General features: G+C 59.4%; 1 protein-coding gene and 1 long non-coding RNA gene across 14 annotated transcripts in view; both read right to left on the reverse strand.

The window, feature by feature from the left end:
• BEGAIN (brain enriched guanylate kinase associated) overlaps positions 1-27983 on the reverse strand; it is a 45705-nt gene that overhangs the window by 15311 nt on the left and 2411 nt on the right. For 2 of the 13 annotated variants that reach the window (XM_069559792.1, XM_069559785.1), the window contains exon 2: positions 11740-11768. In XM_069559792.1, the coding sequence (XP_069415893.1) occupies positions 11740-11768 (29 nt within the window). Of the gene's footprint in view, positions 1-11739; positions 11769-11922; positions 12160-12234; positions 12280-12767; positions 12843-13018; positions 13183-13289; positions 13680-20837; positions 21536-27983 lie in introns of those variants that run through there. The other 11 variants (XM_069559782.1, XM_069559783.1, XM_069559789.1 and 8 more) reach the window with 11 other exon arrangements.
• LOC138423645 (uncharacterized) lies at positions 2052-9668 on the reverse strand. Its single transcript, XR_011250336.1, has 2 exons — positions 9605-9668; positions 2052-2196 (listed from the first exon to the last, which is right to left on the reverse strand). It is a non-coding gene; the product is annotated as an uncharacterized lncRNA (long non-coding RNA).

The raw sequence follows: 27983 nt of genomic DNA on the forward strand, positions 1-27983 counted from the left end.
CTGGCTCTGGTTGGGGCCGCACAGACGCACGACGGCCCCCTGGGGCCGAGCCGCCAGGCCTTCGCTTTCAGCCCAGTCGGCAGGCAGACGGGCCGCCAAGCCGCCATATCCTCTGTTGGGTTCCCTCCCTCACCTGCCTAGGAAACGTCTTCGTGGGCTCTTCTCTGCTCGATGTCCCCACGCCTCCCACCAGCCCCCACCGCCCCGCCCCTCTCACAGCCGAAGACCTCGCTTCCTTCTCCACTGAAGACAGAGAAACCGCCCGAAGGGAACTTCCGCAGATGCCGCCGCCAGGGCCCCCCCTCCCCCGCCCCCAGCATCTGCCTGCCTGCTACTACAGACACCCCGCCAGGCAGCCCCTCCGCCCACTCCAGGCGCGGCTCCAGGCTGTCTCCCAACCCGCCCATTTCGCCCTCTCTCCCGGCTCCTTTTCTCCGGCCCACAGACGTGCAGGTGCGCTTCCCACACTGCGAACAACCCTCTGCTGACCCTCCAGTACTGTCCTCATTCTCTGCCCGACATTCGTTGTATGTCCTCGCTCCTGGCCCCACTAGGACCAGGGCCTGACCTGGCTCTCGTCCGTTCGACGCCACTGAGTCGGCTCCTGCCCGGCCCTTCGCAGTGCTCACGTGGCCTGAACCCTCGGTACCCAGGGGCACAGTGGACCCCGCCCTCCTCCTGCAGACCCCGCCCTCGCCTGGCCAACCGCCTCAGCCTCCTCTGCAGGTGGCCCTGTCTCCCTGACATCCTAACGCCAGCAGGGCCCTGGGGTCCTGCCTCCTTCTCTGGGTACACTCCCCCCATAGAGACTCCTGCCACAGATACCGTCACTCCACGGAGGACCCCCCTAAATTTTTGTCCCCTGACCCCCGGAATCCAGGGATGCATACCCTCTGGGGCCTCCATCTCTGCCTGGGTAGCTTGCAGGCAGCACAGACCTGCAAGGTCCTCCATATCCTACTCTGCTTTCTTTCCCCACCTCACCAGCTAGGCCAGTGCCCCTCCCCAAACCTGGAGGCACCCTCCACTCCTGTCTCTCTCCCGTCATCCCAGGCCAGCGGCACTCACCACAGCCGTGCCTCTGAAACACATCCTCTGGCTTTTCCAGCCCCACCCGCCACCCTGGGACCAGCATCTCTCACGGGATTACTGCACAGCCTGCTAACTGGCTTTCGGCCCTCACCTGCTTAGCCAGAGAGGCCCTGTGGAAGGCTAAGTTGGATCCACCTCTTCCTTCTGCTTGAAACCTGCCCCCACGGCCCCCTATATCACTAGGGTCAAGCCAGATGTATTCACTCAGGTCACCTGATGGCAGGCGGCCTTCCCTTCACCCCCTGGACCTCACCTTCCAGCCACAGGCGGCACACCTTGCCCTGGGGCCTTTGCACCTGCTGTTCTTCTGTCTGGATCCCTCTGCCCCATGGCTGCTCCTTTCCTCCAACATTCAGACGCAACTGTCCTGAATTCCGCCACACCCTCTCTCCCCCTTTCCCTGCTGGGCCTGTGTCCGTCTGTGGCCTCACCCCGCCAGAGTGGGAGCTCCCCAGGACAGGGCTTTTTGTCCACCTCATTCCCGGCTGTGTCCTCGGACCCTGCAGCAGAGCCTGGCAACCAGAAGGGCCCGGTAATCATTCACTGAGTGAATGGAAAACACAGTGAGCGTGTTTTACAGATGAGCCTGTGGAGGGGCCGAGGGAGACAGTGCCCACCCCGGGTCCATACCCTGCAGGCTTCCCGCCGATCAACCCAGATGCCCCTCGGCAGTGTCTGGTGCCTTTTCCTTGCCTCTGAGGTCTGGGGCTGTAGGGGTCTGGCTTTGTTTTGTTGGCCTCGGCCAAAAGGAGTTGCTCTCTGATTTCCGTAAGGGCTGACCGCACTCCCCCTCCCAGGCCCGAAATGATAGTGAGAGGGTCAAATCTGGATTTCGGGCCAACGATAGTGTTTAGTGTTAAGAATGTGCCGAACGGGGCAGGGAAATACTTATGCTAAATAAGCATCCAGCTGTTTGTTGAGATTGGGCAGCCCAATAAAGCAGAGGATGCCCAGTGAAATGTATTTAGATGGATTTAATTCATTGGGCATCCTGTACTTCATCCGGCAGCCCCAGGAAGAAGGCAGAGGTGATCCTGTGGAGGCGGGCCTCTAGCCCCGGCAGGAGAGGTCGTCCGTGCCCCCATCATGAAGCAGGCTGGCCATCTGTGCAGGAGACTCAGCGTGGGGCAAAGGCCGGGGGGTGAGAAGATCCTGGCAGGACCAGGGTGTGTCCGGAGGAGAGCGTGGCTTGAGCCCAGGCCTGGGTCAGCCAGCCAGGAGGCCCCGAGAGCCTGGCTCTGAGTGCAGGCCAAGCATCCCATCCCGGCTGCCCAGCCGCTTGGGGCACTGGGAGCCCCAGGGCAGAAGGCAGGACGGGAGGCAGGCCGGGGCTGGGGCTGTCTTCCTAGCAGGTGGACTGGGAGGGGAGACCTAAGGAGGCTGCCTCAGGAGACGGGGGCCCTCCCCTGCCTGGCCCCTCTCTCCCAGCACCCAGCCCAGCACTGTTGCTCGTCTACTCTCATACCCCCTCTAGACTGTGGGTGGTGGGGGGCTTGGAGGGTGGGGCTGTGCACACTTTGGCCCTGGGCCCCTCCCTGCCCCAAGGTCACACCTGCTCTCTGCCCAGAGTTGGTGTTCAGGGGGTGTCCGCGGGGAGGATGGGGGGGGTGACATGGCCATGGGTTGGCCCCACTTCAGGTGAGCAGCTCCCCACAGGGCTCCCAGATGAACCTCTCAGCGCCTGCCACGCGGCCTTGGAGCCCAGGTGAGAAGGGGCTGCCGTCCAGCACTGTGATGATCAGGTTCGTTACTGCCCCCCACGGAACCCACTCTGGCTCCACTAATTTGACCACCCCACCAGCTGGCTCACCCCTGCAAACAGACTCAGGCACCCATTGATTGAATCAGTGGGAGGGCCTGTTTTCTGGAATTTAGGGATCATGAAAGTAATCAGGACTGCGGGAGCTCACTGATGACCCCAGAGAGTGGGATGTAAGGCGCGCCTGCCCCCACTCAGTGCCCCCTGCGTGGCCCCAGGCCCCTCAGGGATGCCCTTGGTCCCTGGTCCCTCTGCTCTCGCCTCCCCACCTACCCCGCACATTCCCACAGCCACGGGAGGCAGTCCTGGGGGCCAAACCCCAGTCTGGAAGAAAAGAACTGGTGTTATGATGGAAGATGTTTGCTGCAACAGCAGGTGGGTGCAAGGGACGGAGGCTGAGGAAGGAGGCTGCTTTTCTGGGCCTCAGTTTCCCCATCAGTGACCGAACCCCAAAGGAACACTTATGACCATCGCCTTCTTCTGGAAGCGTCCCCCACTGAGATCGCCCCCTACTCAATCCTTTGGTCACTGACACGCGGAGGATGGAGACAGGGCAGGTGGGAACGCACAAGATTCTTGTGGGGTGGGAACAGGTGTCCTGGGACCCTCAGCCCTCATCACGGGGTACTCTGCGGGACGGGGTGCTGTGTCCTGGCCAGAGGGCCAGGGCTGGACGACCAGTGGTGACACCTGGAGGGGTTGCCCTGGGGGCGTTCTATCCTGGCTCCCAGGCTCTTTAACCAGGTGTCCTTGAGAAGGGAGCTGGCCTTCCAGGCCACCATTCCTTCGTCTGTGCAACGGGCAGCCTCCCCCAGTTCCTTCCAGAACCTTGGGTGAGGACTCAGCGAGGAGACTGTCAAAGGCATGCAGTAGGTCTCACTGGGTGATTGCATGGTTGAATAGGGGGGTGATTGAGTGATCTCAGGCAGACGTTTCCAGAACCTTCAGCTCCATCGCTCAAGAAAGACCCCCAGGCCTTGCCCTCGTCACTGGCACCCAATGGAAATGCCTCGGTACACTCAGAGGGCCTGTCCAGAGATGCGGGCCACGTGGCAGCTCTCAGGCTGTTGTGAATGTCAAGTAAGAAGGTGCCGGAGGGGCCCAGAGATCTCAGCCAGCCAGGGCCAGTCTGCCCATGGTTAACAGGGTGAGGCTGAGGCTGGGAGACAGGCCCAGGACATACCCTTGCTCTGAAACACCCGGTCACTGCCGGGCCTGGGGATACGTAGGGAAAGCGCCTTCTGAGGGCGCAGCAGAGCCGGCCCCCTGCCCCCACTCTGAGATGCCCTGGCAGTTTTAACTCCGTCTAGGTCTGCAGGTCACATCCTGACACCGCATTTCGCCAGGTCCTCTCTTTCATGATAGGAATACTGTCATCTGCCTGACGGTTGGGCAAACAGGGCCTGGGAACAAAGGGGACCATGTGGGGTGGGCGGGGGGCAGGGGGTTAACTGGCAGAGGCAGCCCACATAGTACCAGCCCTGTGCCTGGCTCCACATTCATGAGTTCATTCTCAAAACGGCCTTCTAAGTTAGGTGTTGTTATTAGGATCTACGTTTTATAGATGCAGAAACTGAGAAGCAGAGATGTTTAGAAACTGGCCCAAGTCTACCCAACCAGTAAGTGGCAGGTATAGGATTCAAATCCAGGTAAGTTCACCTTCTTACTAACCCATATCCTTCATCAGGGAGGCTTTGCAGAGGAGGGGCCACTCAGATGGACTCAGATGGGCTGTAGGGACAGGAGACTTTGAAGGGCAGAGCAGAAAAAGGCGAGATAGAACAGTCTATGTGGAATGAAAGTGAAAGTTGCTGTTGTGTTGGACTTTTCGCGACCCCATGGCCTATACAGTCCACGGAATTCTCCAGGGCAGAATACTGGAGTGAGTAGCCTTTTCCTTCTCCAGGGGATCTTCTCAGCCCAGAAATTGAACCAGCGTCTCCTGCATTGCAGGAGGATTCTTTACCAACTGAGCTATCAGGGAAGCTCTGTCCACGTGGTGGGTCCTGACTCCCAGAGGGAGAAACTGAAGCAAGGTAGTCATTCACAGTTTAGTGAGAATTAGCCCCTAAGACTTCCTTCCCCAGAATTATGTTTAGAAGTGAGGCAGAGCCAGGAGGAGCAGCTGGGCCATACAATGGGTCAGGTGGCCACAGAAGAGGGCATTGGGTGCCACACAAAAGCATTGGTTTTCTGAGGGTAAATGGGGGCCTGGAGGTCTCGGAGGTGCATCCTCAGCTCTGGACTTCAGGAAGGGCGATGGTGTGGCCCTCAGGAGGGGACACTGGAGGATGGCCACTGGGCTGTAAATTTTGGCCCAAACACAGAGAAGCCTCCTCCCACTGGGCAGTGACCAGCTGTTTTGGGAGGCCCAGACACCTGGAAAAGCTCCTTTCTGCTTCTGGCCTCCGTTTCTCCAAAACCCTTCAGCTCCATATTCCCTCCTGGCTTGGAGGAGGATGCAGGGGGCAGAATGCTGAGGGCCTGAGAAAGGCAGAACTCAGCTGCCACGGGAGGAAGAGCATGCCTTCCTGCAGTGGGCCTTTGCCCATGCTGGAACCCCTGCTGAGAGCACCCTCCCCCACACCTCCTCATCTCCTCCCAAGCATCTCCCTGCGTCCAAGCCAAATCCCCTCCACTGGAGGCTCTCACAGGGTGGTATTTAAAAAAAAATAATAAGAACCCCCTGGGAGTAGGGTGGGAGGCACAAGTGTCCCTCAACACTCCCCTTTTGGGGGGTCAGAGTGGAGAGCCCCCCATCATGGGCATCATGAAGCGTGGGGAGGAGCTCTTCCCCATCCCTCTTCCTCACTGTGCACCACCTTTGGGCCTCATTTCAGAGCATTTACTTAGCAACTACTACGCGACGGCTCTCAATGCTGCGGATCAGCAGTGAGCTGCTGTTCTCGGGGAAAGACAGACGATAGACAAGATAAATGAGTAAAACAAATTGAGAGTCAGGTGGGGATCAGGGAGACGGAAATGAAGGCAAGGAGAGGGAGGGGGAATCTGACTGTAAATGGAGCGAGTGGTCAGGAGCCCCCCAACCCTGACCCCCTGACCGTGAATGACTTTTGAGCAAGATGCGAAAGGAGGGGAGGCAGGGAGTCACATGGACATCTGGGAAAGAGCATCCCAAAAGGAAAGGCACGTGCAAAGGCCCCGGGGCAGGTGCCTGTCTGATGGAGTTGAAGCGCAGCAGGGAGGCCTAGTGTCTCGGGGGGAGTGGGCTGGGAGATTCTCGGAGACGAGGTCAGTGTGATCTGACATCTGTGAGGCGACCTGAAAACCGTCTGTCTCTACCTCTGGGACGTCAGTCTGGCACCTGGCACAGAGTCTCCAGCATGGAGAGCGGCGTCTGGCAGAGGCAGTGCTGCAACACATCAGTGACACGAGTGGATCAAGCATGTGGGACTGAGCATTTGGGCGTCTGTGTGAAAGAAGAGTGCACAAAAACACCAAAACCCCCGAACAAAAGAGCCAAAACCAAAACACAACAAAAACCAAGCCCCACAAAAGCAGAAAGAGAAAATAACCCCACACAAAACCAAACAACAAAAGACCCAAGCCAAAATCACCTCCACAAAACCCCAAACAAGGAAAAAACAAAAAATTAACACACCCCCCCAAATTAAAAAAATACCCCCCAAACACAAAAACCCAAACAAAAAACTCCCACAAAAATTTTAAAAAAGCACAAGCCCCCCTAATAAGAAATCACTCAAATAAAAAAATTAAAAACTAAGCTACCCCCTCACAAAACATAAAACTCATAAAACCAAAAAATAAGAACACAAAACCCTCAAAACCCAGAAAATAGAAAATCCATAAACTGAAAAAACAAAAGATTTTAACTCGAAAAACAAAACACCAAAACCAAAAATTTAAACCCACAAAACCACAAAACCCAGAAAACAAAACCAGCCAAAACCCCCAAATCCCCAAAATTTAAACCCCTAAACAAAAATCCAAAACCCCCAAAATTCCCCAAACAAAAATCAAAAACCCCACAAACCCAATCCCCCCAATTTAAAATCAGAAAACTCAGGAAACAAACCAAAAAGCAAAAAAAAAACTTTTTTTGAACCTCAAAACGCCCCCCAACCAAAAAATTTAAAACCCACAAAAATGAGAAAATAAAAAACTCAAAATTTGAAACCTCCAAAACAAAAAGCACAACTCCCCTCAAATCCCCAATGACAAAACAAAGAAACAAAACCTCCCCCCAAACCCCCCAAAACACGAAAAAGCAAACCACACACACACACACACACACACACACACACACACAAAACCAAACCAACCAAGGGTGGAGGGGGTGGGGGTGCAGCGGCGGTCCACGACAAAAAGGAGCCCAACCTCAAAACCATGCACAAAAACCACTTTCAATAGGTTCATGACATCAGAAGGGTTGCTTAAACAAGGCACAAAAAGCTTCCATCAGAAAGTAAAAAGCCTAAAAGATTCGAGAAAAATTCAACAGAATTAAAATGAAGAACTTCTGTTCATCAGAGGACCATTGAAAGAGCCGGAATCCAGCAGCCGGCGGGAGGTGCCTCTGCCACACATGTGACCGGCGAGGACTCTCTCTGAAGAGCTCCAAATCAATACCGCAACTTGATGGAAAAACACGCAGAAGTCACCCGCGAGGAAGCCCCAGCCGGCTGTCATCCAGAGCCGCGCAATTACCGGGCCCGGAGCAGCAGCCGCTCCGCCTGCAGCCTGGCAAGCCGGGGCTGGTACCCGGGTGCCCGGTGCGCGGAGGATGCGGAGATGCAGGAAGTCCCGGGCCGCGGGGAGGGTGTGGCCTCCACGCCGAAAGCTGGCCGTGCGCGAGCCGCCTCCGACCCCAGGACCCGCCCCCCTGCGCCCCAGTAGTGTGGCTCCAGGGTCCCCTGGGGCGAGGCTGTACGCTCGCGCCCCCCACCAGCCCCCAAACCCGGACAGGCACGGTCACAGCATCTTCATTCGCTACGGTCCAGGCTGGAAGCGCCCGGACAGCCATCAGCTAATAACCAGATTGCAGCAACTTCACTCACAGCCGCCGCCGCGCCGTTCCGAGACAGCCAGCCATCCGCAGCTCCACGCACAGCTAAGGACGCCTCTCCAAAACATCATTGTTTTGGTGGGGGTTTAAAAGAATAAAAAAAAGCCAACCTGAAAAGCACAGGCTAAAAGACAGCACATATATGTGAAGTTCTAGACCAGACAAGACAAAAAACCCAAGTCAGTTAGGGATGCTCATGAGCGGCCAGATGAAAAGAAAAAAACAACCAACAAAAACCCAAGCAACCTTCATCACAAAAGCCAGGATCCCGGAGACCTCCGGGGAAGGTGGAGGGGGCTGTGATGGGGGAAGGGTCTTGTGGGAAGTTGGGGGGGGGGCGGCTCCCTGGGAGGCTGGCGGCGCTCAACTTCTTGACCTGGGTGGTGGTCTTCTTAAAGTTAACCTCTAACCTGCACAGGGAATTATTACTTTTTCTAGGTGCCTATCACAGTTAACAACTTTGAAAAATTATGTTGTGGGGGAGAGGCGCAGACTCGAACAGGTTTGTGGTTGGGTTTCCGGCGCCCTTTCTGTGTCCCGCGTGCCTTGCGGGGCGACGGACCCACTTCACTCTGTGACAGAAGAGGGGACTGAGGCTCACGCAGCACAGTGGCCGTGGCGGGAGCCAAGGCGGGCGGACCGGTGCGGAGGACGGCAGGGGAGGGGATTAACTTGGGGATTAGCCGAGCAGTGGCTCGCACGCAGAGAGCCAGCTGGGACTTGTTAATATCTGCAAATATTTGAGTGTCACCGGAAGTTTTTCAAGCAGAAGCTGGATAGCTGAGTGAGCTACAGGCAGGGGGCATGCATCGGGTCAGAGCAGAGGGGCTGGACCTGGGGCTGGAGAAACAGACTTCCAGGGGCTTCTATCTGGGGTGGGGAGGACAGAGGACACCCCGCTTCCCCGACCTCCGCTCCCCACACTTCGCCGATCTCCCTGAACACAGCCTCGCTTCCTCAGGCCCCCAGGATCCTGCACCTCTTAGAAGGCTCGTCCTATCTGTCCTCCTTGCAAACTTCTATTCATTCTTTAAAGCCTTGGCTCAGGTGTCCCTGCTTCCAGGAAGTCCTCTCTGATTCCCCCAGCCAGTGTCTCCAACCTGGCATCCCTGGGAGCATGTGTGGAGGGTTTGGGTCCCTGTTCTGGAGGGCAGTGCACGAGCTGGATCACAGAGAGGGGAGTGAACCCACCTGGGGGGTGAGGGAGTAGAGAGTCACAAAAGCCACTGAGAAAAGATGACAGGGAGGGTAACTAGTTTGCCACGTGGACAAGAAGGTGGGTGGAAGGGCATTCTGAGCAGAGGGAACAGCATGGGCAAAGGCAGAGAGGCATGAAGGTGACAACTCGTTAGGGACCCAGAGGTGGGGGTGCAGTATGGGGTGGGTGCTGGGAAGGAGATCTCAGGCAGAGAGGGGTGAGTGCAGGGTCACCCCAGCTGGGGACCTGAGGATGACAATGAGCCCTGTGGTTCTTGGCCCTGCGGTGTGTGTGCTTGTGTGACAAGAATTGGATGAGGCAAAGGACCTGCCATCTTGGAGCTCAATTCAGATTCCTAGGTCCAGCCTGCAGTGAACAAGAGGAAGGATCCCAGCCCAGGGTCATCACTCTGGACACACAGGACGCCTTCCCTTGGACCACACATGAGTCTTTTCCTGCCTGGGAACCCATAGTTGTACAGCTCAGATGCCCCACCGCGAACATTTACCTGGATCCCTGCTGTGGGCCAGCTCCCAGGTGGGGTCTGTCATCCACAATAGCTCAGGTCATCCTCCCAACTGCCCTACAAGGTAAGGGTGGCTAGGATACCCACTTTACAGATGAGGAAACTGAGCCCCAGAGAGGGTCAGGACCTTGCCAGAGGACCCCACAGCCTGTGACCTACACTGTGGGGGCCATGCTGACCACCTTCTCCTACATCCCTTGGGCTTCTTGGTCCTGGACTCCTGACACTAGCTGCAGGGAGAACCTCCCAGGGGCAGCCCCAGCTCTGGCCAGGAAGAAATAGTCTGGAAAAGCCCTGAGGGAGCCCTGACACCACTCATGGGGTGAGAAGGAGAAGAGGGCAGGAGGTGCCCCAATTCTGGGAGGCTACGCTGGGTCCTGGCCACATGGGACCCCCCAATCCCACCAGTTCCGGGACTCTGCTTCCGCTGCCTGAGCGCAGCCCACAAGCCTGGGCCCCGGCCACTGCCACCAGTCTTCCGGATTTGGCTCAGGGAAGCCCTCCACCCACCCAGCAAAGAGATGCTCTGTGTGCTCAGCACCTGGGGCAGTGTTCCCAGCTAGGCGGGGCCATGTCTCTGTCCCCACTGCCCAGAGCACAGGGACAGGTGCTCCGGAGTCTAGGCTGGGCATGAAGAAAGAGGGAACGAGACACAGGACCTTAGAGGGCTCTCCCCCAACCCTGGTCTCAAGGTGCCCCATGAATGGTGCCTTTTTTCCCCAAGTCTCAGCTAAGTAGGGACCCCTCCTCCACAGAAAGTCCAGTCCAGTGGGGGTTCTGGCCAGATACAGCCAATGGGGGTATTGGGGAGGGTCCTGGGGGGTTCAGATCTGAACTCATCTACATGGCCAGAGCTCCCCCTGGACCTTGACCAGGACTAGGTGGGCTTGGCCAATGGACGTTTGGGACATTTGGATCTGAGCTCCTAAGCTCTAAGAGCCTGGACCCCTCCTTCCAGCCCCAGACAGATGGGTTCTGGTCCTCGGGGACCCACAGGGGAGGGCTGCACTCCAGCCCAGTGGCCAGAAGATGGCCCTGCTCTCATGTCCAGCCTGTGGCCAGTCCATGTGAGCCCACCTGTCCCAGGCTCCCACCTGGGCATGCCCAGTGACCCATCCACGGCAGTGAGGGTCACTTGGGAAGGCCCTAGGACCCTCCCCAAGACCCAGGGACCTGTCCTGGAACAAGCTGGGCTCTGCGGGCTCCCTGCCCCTTGGGGAATGGGTATACCTGCTACCCAGCGTCCTCCCCTGGGATGCTGATCCTGGTCTTGGGAGGGGGAAGGAGGAGAGTTGAGGGAGGAGGCCAAGAGACCCCTCAAGCCCAGGAGACTGTCCTGAAACCCAGAAGCCAGAGCTGTGCCTCCTGCCCACATTAAGTCTAGGCTCAGCCTTCGGAAGGAAAACACGAGGAGGGGGGTCGTGGGGGGGGGCACGCGCAGTATTCCCAAAGTGGGGGTCAGGGGGCTCGAGGGAAGTTATGAATATTCAAATCGACGGATCCCAGGCCTGCCTCTAAGGGCGCCTAGTTGGAGTCCACAGAGGCTCAAAGTTCAGCACCTGGAGGGAGGCCGAGAGGGGAGCACTCCCCAGGCGCCGTCGCGGGACTCCCCCAAAATGGCTCCAAGACGCGACGGCCTGGCCAGCAAAGAGGACTCCATTCCCCACCCGCCCCCCAGCCCCACTGAGGCGTAAACTTAAGAGCTCAGAACCAAGCTGGGGGATAGTGGGGGCGGCCGGCGCGGGGGACTCGGTGCGTAACCGCAGAGCAGAGACCCCGAGGGTCCCAGGGGACAATCCAGAGTCCAGGGCAGGGCCCGGGGGATCGCGGAGGCCCGCGCGCGCGCGCGCCGGCCCGGCCCTTGGTGGCGCGCCCCCACCCACAGCCGCAGTGGCCCCAGCCCGGCCGAGGACCCCCGCGCGGGGCTCCCCGCTGTCTAGTCGCGCGCGCGCCCACACACGCACCACACACAGGCACACCGGCCCGGGCCAGCCGCGCTGGGCGGCCGCGGACCGCAGATGCGCTCGGGCACAGCAGTCCTCTCCCCTTGCCCTCCCCAGCGCCCCCATCCCCGACCCCGGCCCCGGGAGCCCCGGCACGCAGGACGCTCCACTCACCTGAGTTTCTCCATGTCTGCGGCAGAGGCCTGCGAGAAACCAAACGAGAGGGTCAGCAGGCAGGAGTCGTGCGCTCCGCGGCCGCGCCGAGCGGGGCTGGGCACCGCGGGCACAGCAGCGGGGCACCCGGGCGCGCCTCGGTGGTTGGGAAGTCCGGCCCGCGCGCCCCCAGCCCACACTCACCGGCCGCGGTCCCGGGGACTCAAGGGGAGCGCGGGGCCTCGACCGAGTAACAGGTGAGCCCGCCTGGGCCGCCGTGCACCGAGTTACGCCCCCCGGGGAGAGGAAGGGGCTGGTCCGGGGACTCGGGACCGCACCGCCCGAGGCGATCCCGGTCTCGCCCGCCCGAAAAAGAAGGGACCCGGCCGGACTGCGTTAACTCTCCGGCGGCTGCGGCCCCCGCTGCACAACCCCCCAACCCCGCCCCACCCCGCCCGTTAACCCTTCCAGCCCCATGCTCCCTCCCGGAGGAAGCCAAGCCCGGAATTGCAGAACCTCCGAGTCGGAGAATGTTCAGACCGGGCAGTTGGGGTCCGTACAGGAGTGGAGAACCAGACACGCTCGCGAACCGAGGGTGCTAGCAGTCCGGACCTCAGACTCCTCAATCGGGGACCCTTCTGCCCTCAGCTTCTGGGGTCCGGGCCTGGCTCGCCCCTTGCGGGCCCAAGGGATTAACCCCTGCGCACTAGGTTCGCCAGCGGGGCTCCCTGCCGGGCTTGCGCAGACCCGCCCGCGCGCGGCTTGGAGACCCTCCCCGCCCAGCCACGCGCCGCTGGGCAGCCCCTCTGCGGGCCGGGCGGGGGGCCCACCCGCTGCTGTTAACCCTGCGGGCGCCAGCGAAAGACTGGGACCGCAAGCGGCCCGGGCGGGATCGCACTTCCTGCGCGGAGCGGGGGGCGCGGGGAAGGCTCTCCGTCGCCCGGGAGAGGCCGCTCCCGGGAGCTTTCCCTAGTCTTCCCGTACCATGCCTTGGATTCAAGGGGGACCGGGGGAGGGGGGCTGCTGCGCCCAGGGACCACGCGACACACCTGGGAAGACTGATGACTGCCCATCCCGGCCCCTCGCGCCGGGCGCCGCCGCCGCGTCCGCCGGGAGCGCGCTCCGCTTCGGTCCGGGCCCCACGCCGCCTCCCCCACCGCCCCGCCGGGCGAGGGCGCAGCCCGGGCCGCCAGAGCCGAGCTGGAAGGCCCGGCCGGGGGCCCTCCGCCAGGCTCCGTCACCAATTCCCCGGGTGCTCGCTCGGGCCCTCCCGAGATGCCCCTGGCCTCAGTTTCCTCACCTGCGAGCTAGATTTGGGGGCGGGGGGAGCAGGACGAGGCGTTCTGTTGCCCTTCTGCATCGCAGACTGCGGAGGGGTTGGGGTGCAGGAAGGGATTTCAGACGAAAGGATCCCCGAGGCGTCTGGATTGGCAGCCAGACACAGTCCCCGACGCTCTAAAAGTTGTCGGAGCCCACGAGCCCAGACCCCTCTATATACCCTCCTCCCCCAAGACAAGGAGCTGGCCGATTGGCCAACACCTCCCCGACGCCCCCTATGTACCCAGGCCCACCTTTCCCGGGTTCCCATCAGCACGCTCAGCACACTTGATCCCAGCATACAGCAGGCGCTCAATAAACACGGACGAGGCATGCTTGAATCCTACTCCTCTGTGGCGTCTCTTTCCCTGCCTCTTCCCTTCTGGCTCTGAGTTCCAGGCAGCAGTCCTGTCCCTTCACCAGGGCACCCCAGCACCCAGCAGGCCTGGCCTCCACCCCGCCAACGCAGGGTGGGAGGAGCCCTGCGTTGCCAGGGTCAGCCCCAACCCCAAAAGTCCAAGTGTTCCATCATCCACCCACGGGTGCCTCACTCATTCATTAGCTCGGGGCTTGGTTCTTGGGGTTCGGAGGCGGCAGCAAATGAGGTGAGCCCTGCCCTCCAGGGGCTAATGGTTGAGAAATGAAACCGTGGCTCCTGTCCCAGGAGTCCACCCACAGCAGAAGGGCTGAGGTCACAAGGACACCACCACCCAGCAGCCCTGTGTTCGTCATTGCGCTGGCCAGCTCTTCCTCCAGGAAGCAGTCTCTCCCATTTTACAGAGGAGGAGAGCTGAGCCCAGAGACTCAGCCCGGCTGGGACTGGCCCCCAAGCCTCAGGGACCTTTCCCATCCAGAGGCGGGGGACGCTCCTCAAATGTCTCTGGTTGCCTCCATCACTCACAGTGAATGACCTGCCAGCGAGTTTGTCTAAAATTAATAAGCATGTATTAAAATTTAATTATAAAAATCTAGCATTTATTATTTATATTGAATGTTTCAGCTCGTCTAAAAGGCCTGTCTTGGATTTTTCTGCCCCACGAAGGGACTCTAGGAGAGGATGCTGAGTCGCCCTGGTGGCAGGGGGTGGGCAGCGAGGGTGGGACAGAGGCTGACAGGGAAGAGGGGCTGGGGGTCCAGCCCCAGCACCTTAGCAGCCTCTCCCTTCACTCTGATGATCCAGACCCTGAAGCCTGGCTCTGATCCTACCAAGTCTCACCTTCTCCCCAGACCCAGCGCCCATGTGGTCACTAATGTCCTCATCCTGAAAGACCACCTCCTCCAGGCAGCCCTCCGTGGAGGAGACCTAGCTGAGTTGTTGGGTTTGGTCTCCACAGCAGGTGTGTGCTCCCTGGGGCAGGGTCTATGTCTTTCCCAGCTAGGTGTGTCCTGGCTGTGTCTCCCCAGCACCTCACCCAGGGGGCTGGAGTTGTGTGCGAAGCTCTGGGAAGCTGAGCCAAGAGCAATTACAGCTGTGTGCGGCTGGCCCCATGGGGAGGCGCTGTGCCTTTGGCAGCGGTCTTGCTGTTGAGGCCAGAGCCCCGCGTTCGAGTCTTAACTCTGCAGTTCATAACCACAAGATTCGGGGGTATTCCTGAGATGAGGAAACCCAGCAGAAGCACGAATGGCTGGCTCTGAGTCCCCTGAGGTTAGTTGAGGGCTGCGGATGGGCTGGGCAGAGGAGACCCGAGGGGCACTGCCCGGTCCTCTGGCCGGAAGCGGCGCCTCTGTTACAGGAAGGGGCAGGGTGCTGGGCACCACAGCTCTGAGGGGCCTGTGAGCTGTCCATGGTCCCCAGCGTGAAAAGAGGCAGCAGAAATAGCCTCAAGGCTACATCGGGCCCCTCCAGGGGCCCACAGGCAAGGGAGGCCCCCAGTGGTCTCCTGATACAGGTGGGAACCCAGGTGGGCACTCTGGGTCTCTCAGAGGGACAGTCCATCCCTGCCCTGGGTGCCGTCCCTCCGGCTCACCCCAAGCTCACAGCCCCGCGCCTATTGCTGCAGCAGACCTGTGACATTATCAGTGTCCGCCCTGAACTGGCCTCTTGTCCCTCTGGGTGGTCCCACCTTCGAGGTGGTCCAGCCGGGTGGCCATCGTCTTTACTTCCCAGCCTCACACAAGCCCTCCTTGCTGGCTAAGCTGGACGGTGCCGTGCGCCTCTGCCTCAGTCCGCCTCTTCCTCCTGTGTCTCTGCCCGTGCTGGTCCCCGCTGCCCTGGCTGCTCACCTTCCCACACCCTGAGCCCTATTCTGACGCCCCACTGACCACCGGAGCCCTGCTGCCTCCCTTCTTTCTCTGTCCCCAAGACTCTGAGCTTCCGGAGGGCCAGGTACAGCCCCTCCACCCTTGAGCTGCCCATTCTGTGGCCAGCATGGCCAAGGACCCACGGAGGGAGGCAACTCGGTCACAAGCCAGGCCTCAGTCAGGGGTTGGGAAACACAGACTTGGCCTTGCCTAACCCTCTGCCCACACCTTCCCCAATCCCCTGCCCTTCGCTTGGCACACACTGGCCACCATGCTGGTCCCAAGCTCACCCAGCGTGCTCCTGCCTCAGGGCCTTTGCACTTCCTCCCTCCTGGATCGCTGCAGGGCTGGGGCCTTCCTTGCTCTGACCACCCACCCAGAGGAGATCCTCTCTCCACCGAAGGGTTTCTCATCACACCCTGTCCCTTTGGACGCCACTCCTTTGGCCCTTTGGCCTGCCCCTGCCCCTGCACTCCAAACGACAGCCCTGATGGCAGGGGCACCTCTGCTTCAGCCACGGCATCTCTGTCTCTAAGGCCCGGCACCGTGGCCTCCAGTGAGCAGGCGGTGGCGCCCGAATGAATGCAGTTGCTCTTTCTCCCCAGCCAGTGGCACCTGCTCTCCGCCTCCAGCAGCCCCCGGTCTGCTCTCAAGGTCCCTCGTGGTCTCACTCCCATGCTGGCCCCTTCCCCCCAACCCCAAGGCTCACGATCATGCTGGGGATGCCCGAGCCCGCTTGGGGCTCGACATATATGCACCCGCAGAGCCCTGCCCAGGGAACCCCTCTGCGGGGGTGGGGGGTCAGCCCTGCTCTGGCCCCCAAGAGCGGATGTGAGACTCCTTGCTGGACCGTCTGGCCCCGTCCTATTACGGCCCCCACTTCCCAGTCCTGTAATACCCGAAACTGTAGCAACAAGGAAAGCGAGGCCAGCTCAGAGGGGGGCCTGCCGGGCACTCAGGCTGCCCCTCCGGCTCACCCTGTGACCCTGGGCAAGTCCCTGCCCTCCCATGTGGCCTGTGCTCAGTCCCCTGGGCCCTCCTGAGATCTACTTTGAGCCCCAGCTCTCTTGGTTTCTTCAGTATCCTGCTCCCTCAGCCCCTCTTCAAGGGGAGGAAACAAGCCCAAAACTACTGAGGGCAGAGGTGGCGGAGGGACCCAGATTCCAGATGTGGTCAAGAAAGCGGCTGCCCGGCTCCCACATGCAGCTATGTAACCTTGGGCAAACCCCCTCAGCCTCTCTGAGCTCAGTGCCTTGTCTAGGGAGGCTGGAAAGTCTTCAGAGCATGCTGTGAGTGCATGGGACCGTCTTGGAGGCAGGGCTGGCGAAGGGCTGTCGCTGCTCCTGAGCCAACCTTTTAATGCCATCACTCAGGGTGGACCCTCTTCGAAGAGGTTTTCCATTACTCCTTGCCCGCTTGCATTCATTCAACAAACATTCCCTCTGGGCCCTGTTCTAGGGGACTCAGCAGCGCACAGACTAAACCAGAGGAGCGTCTCTGCCCTCACGGTGCTGATATGCTCACAGCGGGAGGCAGACTGCCCAGGGTGCCATGAGGTGCCCCTCCTGCTCTGAGTTTGGGGGGCATCTGTTCACCAGCGGGGAGCAGAGATCGAGTCGGGGGTCTTGTGCGCCATCGTCAGAACTCTGGCTTCTATCTTGAGAGGGTGGGAAGCCCCGCCTGCAGCTGAACAGAGGGGTGCCCCTCGGGCTGCCGCGTGGAGGACGCCCTGAGGCTTGAGTATGTGCCCCGGGAGTCCAGCTGAAGGCACCCACAGTCCAGGAGAATGGGGCCCAGGGCGGATGTTCGGACATCTCAGTGGGGGCGTGGACGAGAGGGTAGGCGACAGGGGTTTGGAGCTCAGAGGAGGGTCCAGGAGATGTGGGTCTCCACGTGGTCCGCATAGAGACAGCACCTGAGCCCGGACACTGGATAAGACCACCAGGGAGCCAGCCCAGATCGGGGACAGGAGGGACTCTGCTGGGTGGAGGGGTTCAGGTAGGAGCGGAGCCAGCCCAAGAGACTGTGAAGGGGCAGCCAGGGAGGTAGAGAGGCCGGTCTCCGGGCCCGCTGTGCTGGGCACACAGCGATACCTTAGTTGGAACAGCAAGCTGAGCACTGATGGACAGGGGAGGGGCGGGTCCTGGCCCAAGGCCCCTCAGCAAGTTGGGGACTTGACCTCAAACCTTGGCTTGCAGCTGTCCCCACACAGGGCCAAGAATGTCCTTCCCCTTGGCTATTCAGGAGGATGCTGCTGTGGACCAAGAGGTGCCCTGTCCTCTCCCCCAGCCGCACCCCACACTTCTTTGCGTGGCCAGGGCAGGGCCTCAGGCCCCCAGCCGTGCGCCAGTGCAGATGGACTAGGCCCGCGACTGCAAACTGGCCTCCTGAGCTAAATCTGGCCTGCCAGCATGTTGTATTTGGCCTGCGAGAGGGTTTTAATTTTTTTTTTTTTTAAATTTGAGCCAACATTTAAAAATTGGGAGCGTTTACATTTTAAAATCCATATTTTTGGCTCCTGCTGAAATTTTGGAAGATCTGGCAACTCCGGCCCACATTCCCACGTGGCAGCAGTTGGGGAACAGGGAAGCAAGCAGCTGCCCCCTCCAGAGGCACCTTGGGGGTCCCCCACTCTCCGCGGAGCAGCACTGTCGCACCTCAGGCTGGCTGCACTGACTGGGAGCCTGGGGCCCAGCGGGTGGAGGGGCTTGCCTGAGGTCCCACGGGGGGAAGCCTCTTGGGCAGGATCCAAACGCAGCTCCAGAGACTCCCAGGCCTGGCCTCTGGGGTCTTGTTACCAGCCTCTGAAGGCTGCTGCAGAGCCCCCAGCCCTCCTCTTCTTCCTGGCCACTGGCTGGTGCCTCCTGCTCTTTTCTGCCCCTTGAGTTCTCAGGAAACCCCTGGCTCAAGTCTTTCACATTCTAGTATGAGCAAGCCTTGGTACTGGGTCTGTGGTGGTGGCAGTTCAGGGTCCTGGAGATCTACCATAGCGTCTTGTATGCTGGACAGCGAAGCGTCAGACCAGAGTTCCCCATGACCCCTCAGCCAGGCCTGGCAGAGGCAGGACTAGAGTCCACCTCATCTCCACCCCGCTTTCCGCAACCCCGGCCTGCATTGCCGCTTCCTCCTCAAAGAGGTTCACGATGTCACTCCAGGCACTGACCTTGAGAAACGGCTTTCAGACCGATGCCAGGAAGCCAGGGGTCTGCCCTGTCTCCCTGAAGCTCCAGCTTCACCCCGGGAACAGTTCCGGGGACACAAGCCTGTCCAGGCCAGGTGGAGGGGCCTGTCACCTGCAGCTCCCATTGGCCCGGTGATCAGATTCCTGCTGCGTGCAGGCACCTGCGTGCATCACCTCCCATTCCCGCCATGCATGCAGCCTGGAGACACTGTGGGATGCGGCTTGTCTGGGCTCACTGAGCCAGGGCGCAGCCCAGCCCAGGGCTGCCGAGCTCTGCTCGCTGAGCCTAGCTCCTGGTCTGTGGAATGGGCCTGATCCCAGCATCTGTCTCACTGGCCTCTTTGGAGTATGTGATGCAAGGCTGGAGGTGGACCACACATGACGCTGGGGTGGGGTGGGGGGCTGATGCCCACCTCCCGCTTCAAGGCGCCAATGCCAGCTCCTTGGGAAGGACATTCTGGCTGGGCCCTGGGACAGAGCCCTGCCCCCCAGCACCTGCTGTGGAGCCCCGACAGGTCCCGAAGACTCCGTGCCGCCTGGCAGTCCTGGGAGGCATGTGTGAGGAACCTTGAGACGGAATCCTCCAGCGGCCTGAGCATCATGGGGCTCCCCTGGGACCCAGTGGTCCCCAGAGTGAGGGGGCAGGGTGTGCAGAGCCCAGAGCAGAGGGGAGTCCTGGATCGCCAGGCCCTTGTGGAGGACGCTGGGGACGCCAGGCTTACTGGGTGACTGCTGGACGCTTTCCAGGGACAAGGCAAAAGAAAGCTCATGACCACTACTGCCCTTCCTCGGCTGGGGAAACTGAGGCTCAGAGCAGGTAGGTGATCTATCCAGGTCCTTGAGGTGACTGTACCCTGAGCTGAGAGCTCACCGGCTACGCTCGGCCCAGCTGGTGGGAAGGGCTGGTAGGCTGCAAACACCCGGAACCCCCCAGCAGCCATGCCTCTTCGGGGCTCTTCCTGGAGAAAGAGGAGGTCAGGTCATTGGAGGCAATGACACCAGGGAGTAGGGCTGCAGGGGTCAGTTAAGGTGGCTGTATCGAACCCTGACTCCTCCCGTGACCTCCCCTCACCTCTTCCCACACCCCACCCTATATGTTGGGAACACAAGGATGGCACCGACCCACGGGGCTGGGGGTGCACCAAGGTCAGGCACGGAGACAGAACAGCGTGGGTAAGCACTCAGCAAGCATCAGCTCTCTCCTGTCGCCCAGGACTTTGTTTCCACAACAATCCCTCAGGGCTTCCCTGGCGGCTCAGTGGTAAAGAATCCTCCTGCCAGTGCAGGAGACAAGGGTTCGATCCCCAGTCCGGGAAGATTCCCCACATGCCTTGGAGAAAATAAGCCTTTGTGCCACAGTGATTGACTCTGCGCTCTAGAGCCTGGAAACCACAACTACTGAGCCCCTGCTCCGCAACAAGAGAGGTCATGGCAGTGAGAAGCCAGCGGACCACAGCTGGAGAGTGGCCCCGCTCTCCACAACGAGAGGTCTCGAAAAGCCCAAGAAGCAGTGAAGATCCAGTGCCGCCAAAAGAAGGAAATAAATGTAACGAGAAACAGAATCCCTCCCTGCAGGGAGGTCGTTCTTGGGAGGGGTCTGGGCGAGATCTCCATTGCCCTGGCCCCGTGGCCCGACCTCAGTCCTGTGCCTGGAGTTGTCAGGAGGGGACAATGTCCTCAACAGCCCGTAAGGACCTGCCCCGGCCCCAGGGGACACAGATGGTTTGGGAGATGAAGGTCAGTCCCGAGGTGGGGGTCCTGCCACCCTGACACACCACACAACCCGACTCCCCGGAAGCCAGAGTGTGTGTGTATGTGTGTGCGCGTGCGTGTGCGTGCGTGCGTCTGGAGGGCGTGCTGAGGTGCTATTCAAATACAAAGACCTCAGTCCAAGTCCAGGTTTCTCAGGAGGCCCTGGGGCAACTCAGGACCTCAGTTTCCAGCTCCATCAAATGGGCAGCTGTGAAGGACCTGGGCCCACCTGTCTGCCTGACAGGGCCGTGACATCCTACCTCACATGGACACGACTGACATTCAAAACCTCAAAGGAAACATCATAGGAAATCCTGTGATAAAACAGTGAGGTCTCTGCTAATAGGGGAGTGATATTATTATTATTGCTATGAATATCCTTGTTGTCTACTCATGCATACTCCAGAAATAGCCTCCTGCCCTTAATCCGGAGGTTTCATCCTAGAGGTCCATTCTTTGGGTTCTTATGGCCTTTGCCATTCCAGTGACTATGAAAGAGGCGGTGAGGAGGGAGCTCGGTAGGGTCGGCCAGAGCTGGTGGGGCAACGGCCCCCGAAGGGAGCAGGGCAGGGGCCCAGCAGATCTCTGTCCGCTGCTGACTGGGGGATGGGCAGGGGCTGAGACTCACCCGGCCCAGAGGCCTCCGGGGGGAGGCGGCCCGGCCTCCATGCTTGTTGCTGCCCACGCGAAGCCCAGTGGTCTCTACGGCCCGGCCCTCCCCGGCCCTGCTCACAGCCTCCGGGGCGATCTCCGAGGAGAGCTGGGGGCTCAGAGCCAGGATCTTCTCTGGGGCGGTGGTTCCAGCGAGGGCCTCCTGGGCTGGACCTGGGTCTTGCTCACCAGGGGAGGGCTCTGGGCTGCGGCCCCTGGGCCCCCGAAAGGCCTCCAGCGTCCCAGGGTCTAGGACCCGCACGGCGACCTCATCCAGGAACCTGGAGAAGGGCAGTCTGGCCTCCCGTCGGCGGCCCAGCCAGGCCAGGGGGCCGGGGGCCGGTCTGCTGCCCCTACCCGGGAGCTCGGGGGCGGACAGGGGGCCAGGTGAGGCTTTTGTAGCCTCCTGGTCAGGCTGTGCTGCTCCCCAGCCGGGGTAAGATGGTGGGCCCTTGCGGTTCCGACCTGAGGTGGGGCTTGGTTTGCAGCCTCTAAGGTCCTCCCTGCAGGCCTCCTTCCTGGGGGCCTCGGCCCTGGGCTCCGTGAGGGAGCTGGGGCCATCCTGCCTGGGGCTCCCGGGGTCTGGGCCCTGTGTCTGAGAGCCGGCCCCCGAGAGCATCCTCCTCTGTCAGTCCAAGGTCAAGCCTCTCCAAGTACCTCGCTGACCCCCACTTCCCTCTTCCCACGTGGCTGGGGGCCCTACACCCTCTGCGGGGGCGGTGCAGGGTCACTGGTCCCTCACTGGCCAGAGTGATCAGCTGAGTGCCCGCCCCCATCGATTCAGACAGCACGTGGCAGGGGGCCTCCCGCCCCCTAAATTGATTCTTACTAAATGGGAGCCGGGCTTCAGGGCTTAGAAAGTGTTAGAGAAGCAAAGGTCATGTCCTGAGCTCTGCGTCTGCCTGGGGAGGTAGCCTGAGCTGAATGAACACCCGTTGTGTGTCGGAGGGCAAGCCTCACAAACGCCACTCACCACGTCTCCTCATCTCTGCCAGGTGTGAGCTGGGCTCAGGGACATGGGTGAACATGGGGCCTGATGGAGGGGAAGTAGAACTGCCTCCATCCGGCATAATCGGAGGGTGTGGTAGAGACCGCTGGCTCCCCAGTGTCATCCCACTTTTCTCATTAGTGAAGAGTCCTCCTTTCATTCTGGGTGGCAAGATTTCCCAGGCTCCTCTGTAGCCAGGGACAGCCAATGAGATATAAACAGAAATTACTGGGTGTGACTACTCCTTAAAAGGGATCAGATAGCTTGCCTGTGCCCTTTTTGCTCCCACTCCCAAACTCTACTTCTTATATGGAACATGCAAGTGATGGTTGGAGCTACTGCAGCTATTTTGCACCATGAGACAAATTTGAGGCAGAAGCCACATATAAAGGCTAGAGGAGCAGAAAGACAGAACAACCTGGGTTCCTGATGACCACTGAGTCATCACACCAGCCTTGGACCACCTGGCTCTGACACTGTTAAAGTTACTTCTTTAACTTGTGAGAAATAACCCCTGTCTTATTTAAGCCGTAGTTATTTCCAATCTCTGTTACTAGCAGCTGTTTGCAATTCTTCACTGATACACGGGGGATAAGGTTAGGAATCACGGTTGACCAGGCTATGAACAAGAGCTGTTGGCAGATGGGGGCCCAGAGTGTGGTTAGCTGGGGAGTGGGAAGCGGGAGATTACCCCAGAGAAGGGCCAGAGCCAGTCCTGGGCACTTGCTCTTTTGTATGAAGGGAGACTCACTGATGCCTCTCAGGAAGCCAGGGATCCAGGCAGGACACCTTCCTGGGATGCAGCTGCGTGAGTCAAAGGATGGCTCACCAGTGGGTGCAGCCCCAGGCCTTTGGCCGTGATCCCTAGCCCTGGTCTGTGGCGCTGCTTGGAGGATGGCCTAGGCTGTTTTTAGCGCTGCCTGCCTGCGCTGTATACCTAGGGCCTCTGCCCACCTGGCAAATACTGGATGCCTCCCATCAAGTGCCGGGGACCCCTTCTTCTCTGAGCTTAGCTGAACACCTCTGTGAATGTCTCATAGCACCTGTGACTAAACGTCTGAAAAACTTCATGAGCTCAGCTGCCCAGGTCAGGGATGGAAGCTGTCTGCACCCTCCCTCTCCCCCTCCCCACACCGTACCCCTAACCACCAGGACCTGACCATTCAGCCTCTCTCAGACCTGGCTGCCTCCCTCCATCCTCACCATCACCTAGCTGGTCCCAGGTGACACCATGTCTCACCTGGACACCTATAATCACCTCTCCCTGGGGCCACTGACCCCAGCTCGGTCCACTCCACAAACCAGCTAGTGTGAACTTTGAAATTCACAGACCAGATAACCAGATAACGTCACACATTCATACGCCCTGCAAGGCGTATGATGGCCCAGGGTCTTCTCTACCGTCACCCGCAGAACACCCCAGGAACTTCCATCTACTTCCTGAACGTACCAAGCCCTCACTGGTCTCAGGGCCTTTGCACTTGCTGGTCCCTCTGCAGGGGAGCATTCTCCCTTCCCCTCCTTGGCATCACCTAACTCCCATCTACCTTTCAGGGCCCCATCTACCTTACTCCTTCCACCCTCCAGATCAGATCAGGTACCCCTGCGGCAGCCTCGTATCATAGCCCCTAACTGCAACTGACATTCTCCCAAGAATCTGCTTATCACGTGTCCCCCTAGAAGGCGGGCTCCACTTTACCCCAGCTCTCCGCGCTGGGCCCAGCAGGTCGGAGGCGCTCAACCAGCAGTTCTCAAATGAATGAATAAGTGAATGCACCCCAATGCTGATGCTGAAGCTCCAATCCACTGGCCACCTGACGAGAAGAGCTGACTCGCTGGAAAAGACCCTAATGCTGGGAAAGATTGAAGGCAAAAGGAGAGTGGGGAGGCAGAGGATGAAATGGTTGGATAGCATCACTGACTCAAAGGACGTGAATCGGACCAAACTCTGGGAGACAGCGAAGGACAGAGGAAGCCTGGCGTGCTGCAGTCCATGGGCTTGCATGGAGTCCAGGCAGGGCTTAGCAATTGAACAACCACCACCACCACTATCCCAGGTTCAGACTGTCCGTTCATAAGCATCTGTGGCCTGGTGTGAACTTCCTCTGGCTGGGCACGAGACAGAACATGGGAGTCAAGGGCCTGAGGCTCTTGGGAAGGCCATAGTGTCCCTGTCCACTTCTGCTATTCTCTGAAGGCCACCTCTTTACACTTGGACAACCCCCTCCCAGCAGCAGTCATCCAGCTCTGCTCCACAACCAGTGTGAACTAAACCTGGAGGCTGGCAGATCCCAGGTCAAGTTCTCCTCCAACACCCCAGCTGACCTTGGGCAAGTCACGTCCTCTCCCGATCGCCAAATGCCAACTGAGCAGCACCCAGCCTCGAGCAGTGATGCAGGAGAGTGTACAGGGCCTGCTAGGAGCCTTCGGCATGGAGCCCAGCATCTTGTGGGACCCCAGGACCCCTCAGCCCGGGGGGCTCTCAGGTGGCCACCCCCCTGCTACATGCTGTCGCAGGAATGTTCTGGGGGCCTGGCCAGCCGGTCCTCCGAGCCTCTCCCAGAGTTGCCGGGCTGCATCAGACAAGTTCTTGTTGTCATAACAACCCGCTGGCTCTCTGCCGCCTGGGCCCGAGGCCCCAGAGGATGCTGTCGCCGGCTCGTAGCTGGGGCCTGCTCACCTCTCAGCGCCCTGGGCTGCCTCTCCTGAGAGGGCTTCCAGCCCCTGCCTCTTGACTCATTTGCTCCACCCCCTTCTCCTTTCCTGAGCCCCTACTGTGTGCCAAGCTCCACAAATCCTCACCCACTTCTGTGAGGTGGGACTGCCATGAACTCTGTCTTATGTTTAAAGGAGCAGGCTCTCGCGGGGGCCAAGCGACTCATCTGAGGTCACGGGGCTCAGATGTGGCAGACCCAGAGAGGGGGCTTCAGGCCCTGTTTCACTCCAAGACCCCCGCAGCCCCTCCTCCACCACCCAGGCCCACCTTGCCCCCAAGGATGGGAAGCTGGCCAAGGTCTGTGAGCTCCAAGGGAGGGCGGACCCAACTTCGGGTTGTCTCCTGGATCTGGACCGGTGAGAACTGGCCCTAGGGTGCTGGTGGGACCCTTCGGGGCTGGGGGGCGGGAGGGCAGGTTGAACATTCACTAAGCGCTCCAAACATCACCTCGCTAACCCTCATGGCAACCCCCACCCCCAAGCTGGGAGGTGCCATGCCTTCTCTTGGAGTAGGACCCAGGCTGACTGGTAAACAGCCACGGCCTGCCACACGCCAGAAACCATAGGCAACACCCACAGGAGCGCAGCTGCCTTCCAAGCCTCCCTCACTCCAGTGCGGAAGTTTCTATTACAGCCCCCTCCTTCACAGATGAGGACATTCTAGGTCTGAGGATTCTCATGCTTTCACCATGCTGCCTCTGCTCCTGGCTGTTTCTGTGCTGGCCTGAGAACCCGCGAGGGCGGCCACAGCCCTGCATCCGTGCCCTGGGGTGTGCATTCACACCTTTCATCTGCTAGCATGTACCAATCTCCGCATGCCTCCACGCCCGCATCTGCTGTCCGCCGCCCATTCATCCACGTATCCATCCCTGCATCCACACATCCATGAGGAAGAAGGGCTGGGGCCGAGTTCAGAGTTCAGGGGCACGCACTTGAGCCATCCAGACCTTCCAGGAAGTCTCCCGGGACACGGAACTCCCTGCAGGAGTCCCTGCTTGCTTGCCTGTCTTTACAAGAGGCCACACTGCGGCCTCCTGGCTCCCTGAGCCCGTCTTCCAGCCTAACTGGAGAGGCCTCCTGGCCCCCTGCCCTCCTCCCAGCCCTGCAGCCTCCCTGCTATGGGATCATGGAACAGGAAGGTCTGGGGTTACGTGAGCTTGGATGCTCCACCCACCCACCTCAGTAACCACTTATCTGCTAGCCGGTACCCACCCATTCGCACACTTCCGTGCCTGCACCTGCCACCCGCCACCCGTTCATCCATGTATCCATCCTTGTTATTTGTGTCTTGTATCCACACATCCATCCGTCCATCATGGATGCAGCCACCTGCCAACATGTGTCCATTTCTGCAGTGATCCGCCCTTCCACGCCTGTATCCATGCATCACTAATATATCCTCAAGCACCTAGCCATGCACTCTTCCTGTATCCATCCATCCACTCCTCTGTTCTTACATCCATCATTTTATTGACATTGTTCAAGTCCCCATCCATCCACCCCGGCATCCATGCATTGACTGAACCCATTAAGCATCCATCCACTTTCTCATGCCTGTATCCATCCATCCTCTGACGTGGACTCCTGTATCCATCCAGCCTTTTATCCATTAGTCCATGACACCTATCCACCCATTTTAGAGCCTTCCATCCACACATGTATCAGTCTTGTCATATGAATGAGAACTCCATCTGTCTATCAACCCCCTCTTATAGCCATCCACGGATATCTTCTATCCATCCAGTCCTATCCGTATCAGCTCGGTCATTCGTCTACTCATCCATCCCTTTCTTAACACGTAGGTCCATCAGTCTCTCCTCCTATGCATCTATCCCTCTAGCTTTCTGGCCATCCATCCGCTGGTCTGCCCTGCCACATGCCTCCCTCCATATCCATTCACCTACTATCCACCCACCGGCCTCTGCAGTCCACCCCACATTGCTTCTCCACCCGGATATACTGGGATCCCAGCATGGACCACCAGAACCATGATTGGAGCTTTTGGCATCTGTCTTCCCCAGGCAGGACCAGGTCTGGCCCATCCACATCCCTGACTTGGTTCAAGGCTGCTAGTTGAACAGATGACTGCAGTCCCGTGGCCTGGCTCAGAGCTAGGGACGAGCTGATGCCCCCGCCCCAAGAAGCCCCCAGGGACTGCAGTGGGAGCCTCCAGATCCACAGCCTATTGGGGTTGGAGCCACTGCTCAGCCCCCTTCCTGGCTGGGGGGCCGTGAAAACCACCATCACCCTCCTAACACCATCATTCTAGTCAAGGTCTGTGTCTCCTGGCAGACTGTGAGATCTTGAAGGGTGAGGTTTGTATCAGATTCACCTAAGTGGTCCCAGTGAACAGGGTGGAGTCGGGGACATGGGGAGAGTATGCTAAGGGGGATGGAGAAGTCATCCACTTACTCACTCCTTCATTCCTGCAGTACTGAACCAGCAGAGACAGCTCTGGTCAGCCACTGGCTATCACCAAGGGCTTGTTCTCAGGCCATGGAAACCACTCCTTTGACTGAGAGAGGTGTTGTGCCTCAGAAACTGAGCCCCAGAGAGGGCAGGGTCTTGCTCAAGGTCACACAGCAGAGGAGGAACTAGAACCCAAGACTCCAGACTCCCATCTAGGCCTCTCCTCCTAGCAGGCTAGTGACCTGCTCTGGGGCAGGAGGGGGAGCCAGGAGGGGAATGCTGGGAGCAATTCTAGGCCAACCCGGTGAGCCTGGGGTCACCCCTGGATTTGTTCCCAGAGATCTCTACCTGCCATGAGAGGAAGATCCTCCCCCAACACACACACACACTTGACCTCCAACACTTCGGCTGGACCGAGCCTCCTCTGAGGCAGGAGGTAGACGGACCCCACCCTACAGGGTAAGGTGACTGGAGATTCATTCCCTGCAGACCAAAACTCTAAAATATCAACAGCAGGACGATTGAGAGAGGAAGCTAGGCCTTGCCCAGACCACATATTTCTCATTCGCAAAGTCAGGAGACCTCCCCAAACACACATGTGCGGAAAGGCTCCCTGGAGGTCAAAAGGGGAGTGATGCTAACTGACGCCAACTACCCATAGGCCTTTGCGGTGGAATCCTTCTTGGCTGAGAGATGCGTGTGCACACACGGGAGGATCCTGAGACACGCCAAATACGGACTCTGCACCAGGCAAATCCGAATGATTGGTCAGAGGGAAACCGGAAGAAATGCCCCAGAAAAGTCAGTCAAACTACCAGGAGGGTGCAACTCAGACTGTCTGAGTCTGCCCCTGTGTCTATCCACACGTCCTGTACTTTCTTCCTCCTAATAAGCACTTTATTTGTTTCACCACTCTCCATCTTTGCGGGAATTATTTCCTTCTGCACAGCCGAAGGTCCAGGGCCTTGTCACTGACCACTGGTCTGGTGGTCAGGATTCGCGGCTCTCACC

The sequence above is a fragment of the Ovis canadensis genome, chromosome 18, assembly GCF_042477335.2.
Source record: "Ovis canadensis isolate MfBH-ARS-UI-01 breed Bighorn chromosome 18, ARS-UI_OviCan_v2, whole genome shotgun sequence".
Taxonomy (NCBI): Eukaryota; Metazoa; Chordata; class Mammalia; order Artiodactyla; family Bovidae; genus Ovis; species Ovis canadensis.